We start from the raw sequence: 13,751 nt of genomic DNA, 5'->3' as shown, positions 1-13,751 counted from the left end.
ACCGTTCTTCGATCATTATTTAGATAAAGTAGAAAAAAAAAGAACAGAATCATAATAGATAATAAAAAAGAGAAGAAAGTATACTTACGCAAAGGCAATTAAAAGAAACGTGTATGGAAAAGTTGAATACTCTTATTATTTGTACTATTGATACTGTACTGTATATTACACAACGTAAATTCATTACACGAGAGTAGGAAAGTGCTTTCTACTCGTTCATACCTTGAGAAAAGGATTGGTAATCTTGATAGACCAGAACGTACAAAGTGGCACATGTTTTCATTTCTTCCTACTGAATGTATATCGCATTCGTATAAATTTTCAAAGGTGTACCTAAACGACTGCATATTTAGCATCGTCCAGTAGATTTACTTGACCAAAGTCTCCTCTTCTTCCTGGAGCCTTTCAATATCCGATTTGTTCATAAAGTAATACGATGGTTGTCTCGATTTCTGAAAACGTACAGCATGGGTTATTATTAAATATTTGTTTAATATGAACACACAACTCACTAAATCTTTAGTGATCCGTTTCGCTCCAGCTTTGATAAGGATGTTGCTAAGCTCTTCGACCGAGGGTAGCCCCATTGCGTAATGTAAAGCAGTTCTTTCCAACTGAGACAAACAATTCTCTTTTATTTCCTTATGAAATTAGAGTCTGTGTGTAATTATAATTAGTTATTTCTCACATTATCGCCAATGCGCAGAGTTTCCGGATACGTTTTCGCAATATACTCGACTAGTTCTTTGTTTTCATGAAGCACCGCGATATGAAGAGCACATCTGCTCAGAAAATTCTTCCCCATCGCTAATAATTTTCCTCCTCCGTTGTTTTTGTTCAGTAATTCTTTTACTTTTGGTACGTTACCCATTCTGATCTCGTGGTGCACCTCTTCTCGTTGTGTCTGTAAAAAGTCTTTCCTCAGTATCTTACCTTCAGTAATAAATTTGTGTATTCTGGATGTTAGATGATAATCTTTGGTATTTTACCACGTAATTTGGAATGGATTGCAAAAATTGTACTGTAGCCTGTCGTCCTCTTTCTGCAGCTATGTCCACGATGTTGACACCCTCGTCTGTCACGTCCAAAATGTGATCGTATCCTTCTAATAGTAGTTCTACCAATTTTTCTGTTTCACCTGTGCAGATATTGATATTATAAAATTGGTGATAGCTTGTCATAAACATTTTAAGATAATTTTCAGGGATCGGTGTTAAATCTCACCCCTAGCTGCTAAGTAAGCCACGTAACGATCAATCTCATCGACATTTTCTTTGATGTTAGCCAAGTCAGCGACGTCTCTAGCTGTCCTATACAATTCATCTCTGAAACCAACGTTTATTTGACTTTCCTGAAGCAAATGAAGTAATCCATCTTTCGTATAAGATCGTATGGCAGCGAAATGGACCAAGGTTTGTCCGTGTTCGTCCTGAACAAACGGAAGTAACAATCGTTTCAACAATTCAGATACACTAAAATATAAATCAACAATTTATATTTACTCTGTTTGCATTGCTGAAAGCTGATTCCGGTATGTCGGAGCCTGGACTTTGTGGATAACCAGCATCCTCATTTTCATTTTCAATATTTTCTATGTTCTCCTCCCCGGCGTCGGGAATGATCAATACATTGGGTTGCTATAATATTTTCAAGTTTTTCCTTTTATTAGAAGTCAGAAATGTGTGCAAAGTAATTTACCTGTTCCTGTGCGCTATGCTTGCTTCTATTGGCAAAATTGTACAAATAAGTTGCCAGATAAGTAACAGGATCATTTGGTCTATTATTCGCCACTTCTGTCAAACCTTTGATCAATGGATCACCGAGAGCTACGAGGATAATTTGTTAAAAATTCTGCTTTGTTTCATTCTCTTCATTATTTTGACCTTAACTTACACGATGCCAAGTAGCGACCCTCCTCCTCTTGAAATATTGGTATCTCCAGTTGACTGTCGTCTGAAAAACAGTTTCATTTCATTTTCTATTAATCGAACGAGTCGTAAAAACAGTGACATCAATTCTTCTTTTAATAATCTCTAGCGAATAAACGCATCGTGAAAAGCACAGTGAATTTCACTCTGAAAAACGTGTACACATTACAGACAGAAGAGGGTTGAACGTATAATTCCAAATACAGAAGCACATTTACACAACAGCCTCATCGGAAAAAATGAAGGATATTTTTTTTCAGTTTATAGTATTTTACATACAGTTGGATTATTTATAAAAATACACCGTTTGTTGTAGAATCGAGTACAACGGAAGTTGGAAAGACACGTGCTACGCCATTTCTGGTCTCGTGTGAACATCGAACTCGTGCGTGACACATAAAGAAGCTCTGGTAAAAGGTTCATTTAAGTTCTCCTCGAAAAATGTCATCTCTGTAACCAATTTTTTTCATTCTAGATACACATATACACTGACGAACGTACGTGCGACAACATGTAGCAATAACGTTCGTTTCTACTAACCTAAGGTCAATCAATCCAGCCTTCGTCCGAGTAGTTAAATTTTTCGTTCAATTATCATCGAGGACAGAGAACAACGTTCACACACGTCTTTCCAACATTCTTCTCTCTACAGTTTCAGTCTACGAGGATTAAATTGGCAGTCGAACGCATTGGCTCATGAATTATCACAGAAAGTTTCCACGTGTAAGCGTATCGGTCCACAAAAAGAATCAAAAGAAATAGAAATTGACGTAAATTAAGTTTGAAAGTTGCATCCGCTCCTTTCTCGTCCGTTAAGTCTGGAAACGTTTCGCGCTGTTACGTTTGCGAAATATTCCCGCCAGTAGATTGGCGATTTTCAAGGAACTATTTATCGACAGTTCCTTCTCCAAGGCCAGGATGTTCAGAACAGCCCTAGAAAAGTCTTGAAGGGTTTGCAGTTCGCTGATGCTCAACGACTGTTGATTACCGATCCGCACCGTGTCCTTTCTAGCCGTTTCACGTATACTTAATCCACGTACCACGCACAGATGTTTCAGATGATCGAATTTCTTGGACAGTTCTGGAAATCTAACGATCACGTTGAATCTGAGGGTATTGCCGATAGCGTAGGGTCGCGAGCTAAGGAAGCCCAGCTTTTGGTCCCGTTTGAACTTCAATCTTTCATCGAGGATCACCATCACTTTTGCCAGTCTGATGTAAGTGCGACCGATCAGACCAGGTCTGCTATCGGTAGTACGACACACGATCCTCAGGTGATCCTGGACATTCACCCATGCAGCAAGATCTCCAGCAGAGGACACGTAAACTCCTCGTCCGTATGGCCAGTGTCTTCCATGAAGACGTCGATCATCCTGGGGGTCGGAGTCTGCGATCGGTAACAACAATCCAGAAGCCGCCAATTGGGCTCTGATTGGACTCGGTTGGTCCAGGATCTCGTTAAGGGTGAAGTAAGTTCCTGGCTCATCTTCGCTACTCCCTTCGGCCATCATCTCCGAGATATACTGACTCATCAGCTCGCTGGTGATCACTCGTTCCACTTCCTCCAACTGATTCACCGTCAGAGTCAAAGGGAACGTGTAATCCTCGAGGTTCCTGCAACACTCCATCACTGCAGCTTGAACGTACTTAGCCGGTGGATCGAGGTCGTAGCCTTCGATCGTGGAAATGGTCACCTCGTCGATCGAATCGGGGTTCTCTTCACCCTCGTCCTCGTCGTGGAAGTATCTAGGAGGCGGATGATCGGGCAGATCGCCGCTTGCAGTCACGCAATGAATGTCTCTGATCAGAGGATCGAAGAACTCCGCGAAGACGATGTAACTTTCGTAATCAGGTGCGATCAATAAAAGAGAGTCGTCTTCTTCGAGGTTCGCGACGAACGAGTAAGCGCTGCTCGTATCGCCGCTGCTATTCGGGTTACCGTATTTCTTTAAAGCGGGCCAGATCACATCAAAGAGATTGTGGTCCATGCGTGTCACACGGTGCTTGATACGATCGAATATGGGCCGTTTCAGGCAACGGCCGATCAGTGTACCGGAGTTCCCAGCCGATTTCGGTGTCGCACCGTGCCTTGTACCAGCTAGAAGACGGAAACACCTCTCCAAGGTGGCTAACGTCTCTGGTTCGGTTATGTCACGACGCGCGGAGTACGTGTCTCCTCCAGGAACTGTTTGACCCGGCCATTGTCAGCACAGGGGATGGTCCAGAGATAGAAGATGAAGTGCGGAAATGCATGGATCCGCGGATACGGGAAATTTGTCAGAATCGTTAGTTGTGACGGGGATATAATTAATTAAATTGTGAATATTTTAGGGTCTTAGGTTTCTAAGAGGTCTCTCAACATAATTCAACAAGTACCTATCGCTAATTTCACTTATGTGATTCTGTGATTAATATGATATTAAACGATGGTAAAATTAACACATGTGAGAAAGCAACGTGATAGTATTATTTGAAATGTAATCTAGATTGAACTGAATTGTTTGAAAAATGAAAACAACGGTGCTCTGGACGATCGTACAATTTTGTTGTAACGTGATCGATGGTGCTTGCGAGTGTTTCGTCGAATGAAATACCTTTGTCGGTCAACATCTCGTCGGCGAGGTTCTCGTTAGCACCGAAATCGCGGAGGAGCGATTTGTGAGAGAATTCTGATTGATTTTGTTTGTAGTAATCTGCCTTTTGTCCGAACTGCGTGACGAAGTTGCATGTAGATAAAATCATACATCAATGAATAATTGTAAGTTTTGAATTTTTTATTGAAATAATTGTACTTACGTTATCTTGAACTAAAGGATTGGCACCCAGATGAAGCAGAAGATTGTAGTAATGGCCATTGTCTGCGAGGGTGGCCGCATAATGCAAGGGTGTTCGACCATCTAAATCGATTGCATTCGCGGTTTCTGAAAACCTCCCTGCCAGATATCTAACGAAAACAGAAATAATTAACGGGACAGGCGATGGGAATCGATAGAACTTGATGGAAAGCTGACAACATAATTTCTAAGGTACGTTCTAATGAGTCCTCGTTAAACATCAACGTCGAATTGATAAATTCAGAAATATTCCTTTTATTTTAATTCTTATTAAAATACCTGATGATGGTGGTATTTCCAAACACGACTGCAACGTGAAGGGGTGTTGCACCATGCGGCGAGGAACCATCCCTTGCAACTGCGAATTTGCGACGATCTAATGCACTTTGCAAATCTCTGAGGTTTCCTTCTCGTGCTGCCATGTGAACAGCGTGAATTTTTCCCTGTTAATGATTAATAATATTATCAATAAATAAAAAGATGATTTTTTCAAATTTTTTTTTGCAGAAAAAGGGTCATTCTCATTGGCATCACCATCTTAATCGCGAAATAAATAATAAAGAAAATAATTTTCAAAGTCTGCAAACATTTTCAACTCGAAGCATGAGTCAGCATTTCTAAAACCATCACACAAACGGAATCGATTTAATCGGAATCCTCAGTCAACAACTTGCTCACTTAATTTCTTAATGGATCTACAAAAAAAACTAGATGGCAATTTGCAGATAAGATGAGGTAAGCAAAAATGAATTCTTCTTTTTATGTTACGCGTAATACCATATAAGAAGGAACACGATCGATGAACGCCTGGAGTTCAGGATTCCCCGAACGCCGACCGACCAATCTTCTCCCGTCCCCGTTCAGAACCAATCCCGCCAATTGCTCCATGTTTCCGTTCTCCAACAGCTTCTCGATTTCCGGATCTGCCGTCATGCTTGCCTCGTTCACTTCTGTGTCCGGTGGTTCCTCGTGTTCACCAACGATCACCTGCTAAATCATGCCTTGGTGGAAAACCATGCGCACAGACGACCGATGCCGATCGATAGAGGAAATATTAATCATAGTTTACAATCTACACGCGAATCGATCGCTCGTTGTTTTCATATCGACTTTACATTGCGTGACTTTGCGTGGCACGATTCGACGTGACCGATGGTTCGACGTGTTATTATCCCTTGCAACAGTTTTTCTATGATTGTCCAATGATTTTTTATGGGAGAGCAATTTGAGAATAGTTTTATGTGAAAAAAGAAGCATGAATAATTCTGTGCCTTTTTATGAAAAAGTTATGAAAATTATAAAAAATGATTAATAGGGTATTTTGATTAATATATAAACTATTTGCTGATCAATAATTTGAATATAGAATTAATTTTATTAATTGTCCAATTACTTAATTGAATAATCTTAACGTGTCAAAGAAAATGAAAAAAGAATAGCGATCGTCTGAATGTTTGCTATCGAGTCATGGGTCTGTTGCATTCGGAATTCACACGACAGAAGTTCTTTGCTCAGTTATTTATTTATTGGTATAATTGTGCGTGACAAAGAACATACTCTATAACACTGTATCGATCGTTTTATAATTTCAGTACACACGATACCCTAACTATTTCCTGACATTTCCAACCACTGTTACTAACTATACACGAACTAACAATTGAACCCTAAGTATCTAAACAGTGTTTAATCACTTATACTCGTGTCACACTAGAATATCCCTTATACTTTTCACTCATAGATATCACGTTTAGATTAGAGGATTCTTGAAAATCGGATTCGTCTAAGTGTTATGCTGTGACTGTACCTGATCTTCGTCGTTTCCTGGATCATCGACACCAGAATCACCTGTGCTCGGCTCGTTTCTTTCTTCTTGTTCCACCTTGTTTTCCTCCTCCTGTTGGACGACCTCGTCTGCCTCTATAGGATCCGGGCTTTTCGATTCATTCTTCTCCTCAGTTTCATTTTCTTCTTCTGATTTCTCTGCTTCCGCTTCCTCTTTCTCTGGATTTGCTTCTTCCTCTTCCGTCTCCTGCGCCATTGTACCAGTTACCACATCGTCATCCGAGGATCTTTCTTCTGTATCCTCGGCTTTTGTTTCTTCCACAGTTTGCTCTTCGTCTTTCTCTGCAGTCTCTGGGTCTTTCGAGTCCTCAGCATTCTCTGGGTTTTCCGTATCTTCTTGGATTTCTGTATTCTCTGGTTTCTCTGCTTCCTCCTGCTCCTCTTTCTGTGAATCTTCTTCCACGTTTTTTATCTGTCACGTTAAATTATTTGTTAATCTGGTATTTAATGTTTGATGTTGTCAATATGCACTTTACCTGCTCCATTGATTTGCTGAGGCTTTTTGAAGCCGATTCAGCACTGCCAAATGCACTGTCAATATCTGCACTGTTAACTTTCCTCATTCCTCTGGATAGAGATTCTTCGACTTCAAGGATTCTCCAGTCCCAGTGTTTAGGATAAGATGTGCTGGCGACTCTGGGCGCTTCCGGTACCACGGTCAATAGTGATTGGTCTATATCCGATGGTCTGTTCTTGTAGAAGGCTGCTGCTTTGTGTCTCTAATTGACGAATCAGCAAATTACTTATATTCATTACTTGTAATTTGTAATTTTCAATTTCAGGTCGTGTATAATGTAATTTAATGACTGACTTACATTGTCCAATTTACTTTCATCAGCACCATGCTCCACCAATAAATCATACAAAACTCCATCATCCTTTGCTGCAGCTGCATAATGCAACGGTGTTTTTCCGTCATTGTCTTGCGCTTCAACAGTCGATGGATATTTCGCAAGAATCTCTCGTACGATTTCTGTATGTCCCAATCCAGCAGCCTGTTTAATTAATATAAGAGAAGAATGAAATAATGATGTACAAAATTATATTTTTGTTACAGACCTTGTGTAAGACATTTAAACCATTGCTGTCTTTGCTGCACAGAATGATGGGCGACGAGGAATCAATTTTATTCCTGAGCTCATCCAAATCATTATTTACTGTAGCTGCGTGGACATCTTTTACGGTACCCTATAATTAAAATTTATAAATTAAATACTTCTGTTGGGATAAAAAGTAAAATTTGAATATTACACGAACCATTATAAAGGGCACAGCTTCCAGAAACCTTTTGACCCGAGTATTGTTGCTGGTTTCCATACGCAACCTGTTTCCATGACCTTCCCATAAAACTTGTTGCAATTTCCCAAGGTCTCGGTTGTGGATCCATATTCTTATAGTAGAAGGTTTGAAGTCCGAACCTGGAATAACTTTCCTTTCTTTGCAATAGCAATTAATTAAACACCAAAGGCAGTTCTATTTTTAAACAATGACCTTCCCATCTATTCTTTCGTTGCTTCAAATAACATTTATCCATTTCTTGTGACACGTTATGAAACAACTTCATCATAGAAAGTGCGTGGATAACTCATATTAAAACACCATTTTTCATTTCAATTAGAGTATTAAACTTTGAATAATGTAAAGGAAGACATAATACAGGAAATAATCTAAGGAATACATTGTAATTTGAAGTAGTTAAAAATGTATATAATTTTTTGAATTTTGCTGTAGTTTCAATTAATTTCAAGCTTTAATAATTTATACAGCGATCATTTCACATAAGGTCCTCTATAATGTTTGACATGGTCCTGCTTTTGAAAAATTCAGAAGGAATAAGATTTGCAAGTCCGCGTCGCATGTTAGAACAGTATCATTAATATTTTAGACAACCGAGGGAATCCTCTGACCAATGAGCATCGATTTTGCCTGTAACAATGTTGTTTTGACAGAAACTTATCAATTTTTAATCCTTCCTGTTCTGAATAAATATATTAATCTTACAAGAAAAACTCAACGTGCCTGAAAGAAACAATCATATTGCAATTGAAGAATGAATAAATGATTCATCGATTATTACATAACTGTAATAACACACCGATGCTCAGGTAATTAAATGAGGTGTCTAGTAAAAATTAAATTGATAATTGCGCCACGTATCTCGTGGTTCAATTATCGTATACATTCAATTTAAGCGTACATGTATATCATACGAGCCTGTTTTACTTGATTTAAATTATAAGGAAGGTGCACGTCAGCCATAATGTTTCGTTTCGACCTGGATTGCGTGTTCCACGGTGGATTAATAAATTTTTGAAAAGCCAGCCAAGTCGGGCCCCCTCGCTCACTGACACGTTTACACTTTACCTACACCAGCTATTTTCTTGGTAAATAGATCAATCAACGGAGGCGGAAATGCTGGTACACTTGGTAGCATCATTTTAGCAATTATTCATTACATGACACCAATTAATTTACAATTTATTCCTACCGTATAGAACGTAATAATTACATCACGATACCCTGTAGTCATAATTGATTTATCGCGAAAATTGATCTTTTGCTTTTCTAAATTATTAATCACATTTTCTTGAAACAGTTTAATATTCTGAATGACTAACGAAAGAATTAGAAGGTTACTTCTTTACATCGTTAGAATGTCAATAAGAGGTTCCACGAATTATAGTTTTTGAACATTCTTAAATAATTCCTTCCTCGATCGAGCAGACCATGTCATTCTATCGACCCCAGCAGTTTTCCTTGCCTTGTGCATTTAAGTTCTATCGATTCTTCCGGGTCATTATTAAGAAGATTCTGTAGGGTATAAGTCAAGGAATCTACATTCATTGATTTTACAAGGTTGACATTAATCCTTGTCTTTAACTATATTTAACCCTCGTGCGCGGCGAATTTGTGGGAACTATTCAATTTATAATTACTTACATTCCCTGACGGTGCTCGCCTTCCTCCGGGACATGATCTCCACTTCGGATAATTCAATTTCTGACCTATGTTCCAGATAATAGGACGCAGGATTGCCCTTCTTATCGCAGATGCTCGAGTCGCAGTCGTTTTCTATCAGAACATCCCAAATGACCCCAGGATTTTTGCAACCAGCACAGTAATGCAATGCTGTTCTACCTTCCTGAAAATTGAATGCAAACGGTATAAACCATTTATTATTATTTAAAGAAAAATCTTGATGCATTTAGTACCCTTCTAATGGAATCGAAGAAAGAAAAATGTGTTTGAAAAGTAGATCAACTACCTGCCCCAGTGACTCATCAAACTATTTTTCTCTTGAAAAAGTTTCAAATGGAAAAAGAGGAGCAAGAAATATTGCCACTATTAAGGAACGAACATGCCAAGAGAATAGGGGCGTAAACGCGAAGTCGACGACAGTTGAACGGAGAATGTGTTAGGGTTGAATTGAGATCGAGGGTGGAGAAAGGGGGTGAAAAGTTGGCGTTTGCCGTATTTCACGTGCTGCGTGTACCAGAACGCAAAGTCGGATGACTGCAGGGGAAGAACAGGTGGTTTACACTTCGTTATTAGCCCTGTCACGCGATCGTAGTTAGGAAAAATGACTTTTCGATTATTCACGAGCCGAATATCTTGCTCAAACATCCTTGTCACGATACGTGGTAACCTGAGCTTCAATGATCTCGCGATTGATTCTTCGTACCGACGATGAAGATAATGCGATCGATTTGCGATGATTACTTTGTCCTTCTGTTGAACGGTAATGGGATAATTTTGCACCAGCCACTCGACGATGTCCAGCTGATCGTAGTAGACTGCTTTATGAAGCAAAGGGATGCCAGAAGGATCCTTCGCGATGGCCAGTTTCTTTTTGGGCTCCCCCAATATCAGTCTCTGCGTTTCTCCCAAGGAACCACGTACAGCTGCTTCGTGCACCTGAGAAATTTTCGTCTGAAATAAAGAAATTTTGTAGAATTATCTTCATCTTGTATATTCCGGAGTTTTCTAACGATAATTTACCAAGTAATTCGGGAGTCCTTTCAGGAAGACACGAGTTCGGAGATCTGGTGAGTGTTCACCTAACAGACGAGCTCCACGTCCTTCCAAAACGACATGTTCCAATTTCTCGAGTTCACCTCGTAGCAACCAGGACTTTATTGTTGTTGGGTTCATCTATGAAATATTTCGATTATTACGAGGTCTTTTCATTTAAAGACCTTTCAATTAAAGAGTATTCCAAGGATTTGAAAATTTGGCTGAAGACTATCAAAAGTTGAAATGAAACGACAGGTCTTTGTCTTTCCCATAAAAATATGGTTTCATCCATCAATATTCTTCAACATACGTCACGAATCACGAGTCCTCAAACATTCGTTATTGATTCTCCATCAAGCTTACTGAATCGAAACCATATGTGTTTAAGTTTCCCGATTTAGGTTCGTATTGACACGAGGATTACTCGACACAGGGCGATTTACCCATAAAAATAGTTTCCAAAATCAAAACAGCCAACAATTCTTTATTCAGAATACAGAGCGTATAAAAATAATTACGATTTCCATTTATTTACTCTGGTCAAACATTATTTTCCTAAAAGGAGACAATACTGAGTCATATCACTGCCTCGCTGAAGAGGTCAAATAAATGTTAATGATCGAAGAATGTTTTTTCCTCTTGCAATAAAGCAAATCGGTAAATCTCACGATTTGTGGGTCACAAAGTGTGTACTTCATTTATTCAGGAAAAAAATAGATTCAGAAAAATAAAATCATTTTAAAGTATACGTAAACAACTTAAAATCGTTATTATCGTATTAATTTTCATTTTATTTAAAGAACGTTATTCACCATAATGACTTTGGAAGCACGACACGTGTCAACGCAGTAATTTCGTTCTAAGAAATTTTTTATTTTCAATTCTATAATCGTACTAAATAAAAGCATGTGACAGTAAAGTAAATGGTGAACAATTTTCGCGAAGATAAGGCGTTGAGTAGATCGAAACTAATTGCAGAATAATGAATAGCTGCGTGACTAATAGTTGAGTGACTCTGGTTTTTTTAAATACAAACACTAGTACACTATCTGTTAAGGAAAGTTGTAGAAAAGCATTAATTATGGAAATTGTACAACTCTGAAGTGGATGTGTTAGCTGAATATTAATAAATGTGAAATCATTGATTCAATACAATAAATGAAAAAACTATTCTTTAATGCCTTAATAGTTCATATTATCGTGTGCCATACATGATCGTTTTTACAGTGACAGATAATATATTAAAAAGAAAAAGCAATAGACTGAATAAACAAAGAGTGCAGATTTTACAACGACAGTGATTACGATCAACAAACAAAAATCCGTGGAAAAGCATCGATAAAGCATGTGAACACCGTACTATCGATGCCATCGTGTTCACCATAATCGTCCTTGAAACGTGTAATTACCTGACGGATATCGAATCACAGTAAGCACGTCATGTTGAGATCATTATTCGCAACATGGTGCAATTTTTCACAAACCGTAAAAGGAAATCCAAAAGGAACGTGCGATACGAGGAAGCGTCGCGCGGCAAATGAAGCGGATAGTAGGCGTCGCGACGCCACCTGCGAACTCGTTTCCATAGATTTAGGGTCATCCAGGCTGGACATTCGTTTCTTGCGGGAAACGAACTAGGAAACGAGCATGGAACACGCCCATTCTTCTTCCTGTTCCATCAGGCTAATAGCATCGATCGTGAATTTGTAATGGTCATATTTTTTAATTATTTCTTGGGCAGTTTGCTATCTCACATTTATTCGAAAGAAATTTATGATGTTGATTACTTAATTTCAAATTGAAAGGCGATTCAAACCTATTCAAAATTATAAAAAAAGAAAAAAAAACACATAGGTGCGATTAGTCATGCTCTTCAAGAGGAATCACATTGCGGAACCTTGATTCACCGTCACTTAATAAGAAGAAACTTGTAAGAAATATGCGCGAGGCCAACTTGCTTCTGGTGAAGCCCCTGTAATCGAACAGTTTGCACTCCACGAAGAATTGTAAATCGGACGATAATTGTAATGCAGGAAATTGCGGAAGTGCTTACACAACAGTGTTCGTAACAGTGATTTGATAATGATATTTTGTCAAACGATACTAGCAACGAGGAAAGTTGTTCAACAACGTCGTCAGTCCGTGACAAACTTTCCCAAAATCATTGAAAGTAATTTCCATATGTATGTTGAAAATAATTAGTTCTGTGAATAATTTGAATATTTGCATACAATTGACGATTTTTAATTTTTTGAGTCTAATTGAAGGGTTGATAAGAATTCAAATGAACTCTCGTTCATTATCAACGTTCTGGAAAGGTTTTCAGACAAACTATTATCGACTTTTATATTCGACTTACGATGCCATGACCGATTATTTCGCTCGTTCGCTAGTCGTTTACCTCGTTTACTTATTTAACCTGCTGGCCAGTATGTCGGAATCGATATTCCTTGGTGCAATGACACATCGATCACGCGTGTATCGTGTTCGCTAATGATCCAGATACACAATCATTAAACATTCTAATAGCCGGTGGAAGCACGTGTTCAAATGCGTGAAATCAGAATTCCGTTCGATTGCCAAAAATACTTTTTTATTCTCGAGAGTTTCCGAAATCGATTAATGTATCATCGAGAAAATCAATCAGTACTTTCGATCTTATTTTTACATCAAAACAATTTTTATGTATTGTGTTATTGATAAAAAATAAATGACTCGTATTTATCCGAATATCAATACATATTGATTGGTACTTGAAAATAACAACAATTGTGTGACTGAACGAACCATTTCTGCGTTTTCCAAATTATACCATTTCTCTGGAATGTTTTTCAATTTCATGAAAATCGGTAGCCATGATTTAAAAGACTTTTCACGATGAAATAGGTACGAAAGTCACGGTGTCTTTCGTTCGACTGACGATGCATATTTTTCCACGTGTCCTAGTCAAGCATGCTTTTTATTATTTAAGAAGAGTATAGCACAATGGCACTTATGCCTTGGCGTTGCAATGAAGACTAAGATTCTGTCAATCAATGCGACCAATCAAACGTGACAGCGTTGTTTAATGAAGTTTCAGCACTGTTATTAAAATATTGTTCTTTTTTATTGCTGACAGATTGACAAATTC

The 13,751-nt window shown here is 38.4% G+C and overlaps 1 protein-coding gene across 7 annotated transcripts; it reads right to left on the bottom strand.

Moving 5' to 3' along the window:
- Positions 1–146: 146 nt before the first annotated feature.
- Positions 147–13,516, bottom strand: LOC114872566 (serine/threonine-protein phosphatase 6 regulatory ankyrin repeat subunit A-like). Of its 7 annotated transcripts, none has more exons than XM_046288768.1 (21): positions 13,409–13,516; positions 10,607–10,759; positions 10,328–10,537; positions 9,548–9,749; positions 7,865–8,034; positions 7,667–7,795; positions 7,423–7,602; positions 7,084–7,326; positions 6,570–7,019; positions 5,540–5,752; positions 5,042–5,205; positions 4,725–4,872; positions 4,523–4,637; positions 1,894–1,953; positions 1,699–1,826; positions 1,503–1,637; positions 1,225–1,429; positions 990–1,138; positions 689–904; positions 513–614; positions 147–452 (listed from the first exon to the last, which is right to left on the bottom strand). In XM_046288768.1, exons 1-21 carry the CDS (start codon positions 13,460–13,462, stop codon positions 369–371), a joined length of 3,510 nt encoding a protein of 1,169 aa, XP_046144724.1. In that variant the 5' UTR covers positions 13,463–13,516; the 3' UTR covers positions 147–368. The 7 variants fall into 7 exon arrangements, 3 of the variants coding, with proteins under 3 accessions (XP_046144724.1, XP_046144725.1, XP_046144723.1); XM_046288769.1 differs by having other exon boundaries at positions 7,865–8,025; XM_046288767.1 differs by lacking the exons at positions 147–452; positions 513–614; positions 689–904; ... (1 more) ...; positions 1,225–1,429; positions 1,503–1,637 and adding an exon at positions 2,969–4,113 and having other exon boundaries at positions 1,722–1,826.
- Between the last annotated feature and the right edge of the window lie 235 nt (positions 13,517–13,751).

The sequence above is a fragment of the Osmia bicornis genome, chromosome 14 (genome assembly GCF_907164935.1).
Source record: "Osmia bicornis bicornis chromosome 14, iOsmBic2.1, whole genome shotgun sequence".
NCBI classification, from domain to species: Eukaryota; Metazoa; Arthropoda; class Insecta; order Hymenoptera; family Megachilidae; genus Osmia; species Osmia bicornis.
The sequence above is the reverse complement of the archived record's forward strand: the minus strand, read 5'-3'. Positions and strand labels throughout refer to the sequence as shown.

What these genes read in the sequence shown, in the direction of transcription:
- LOC114872566 (XM_046288767.1), bottom strand. Translation starts at nt 13,462, where the DNA reads ATGAAATTGAAAAACATTCCAGAGAAATGGTATAATTTGGAAAACGCA. An exon ending in ATCGTGTTCCTTCTTATATG is followed by an intron (nt 5,206 to 5,539) that starts GTATTACGCGTA and finishes AATCATTAACAG; the next exon opens with GGAAAAATTCACGCTGTTCA. An exon ending in CGAGATGTTGACCGACAAAG is followed by an intron (nt 4,114 to 4,522) that starts GTATTTCATTCG and finishes CGGGTCAAACAG; the next exon opens with TTCCTGGAGGAGACACGTAC.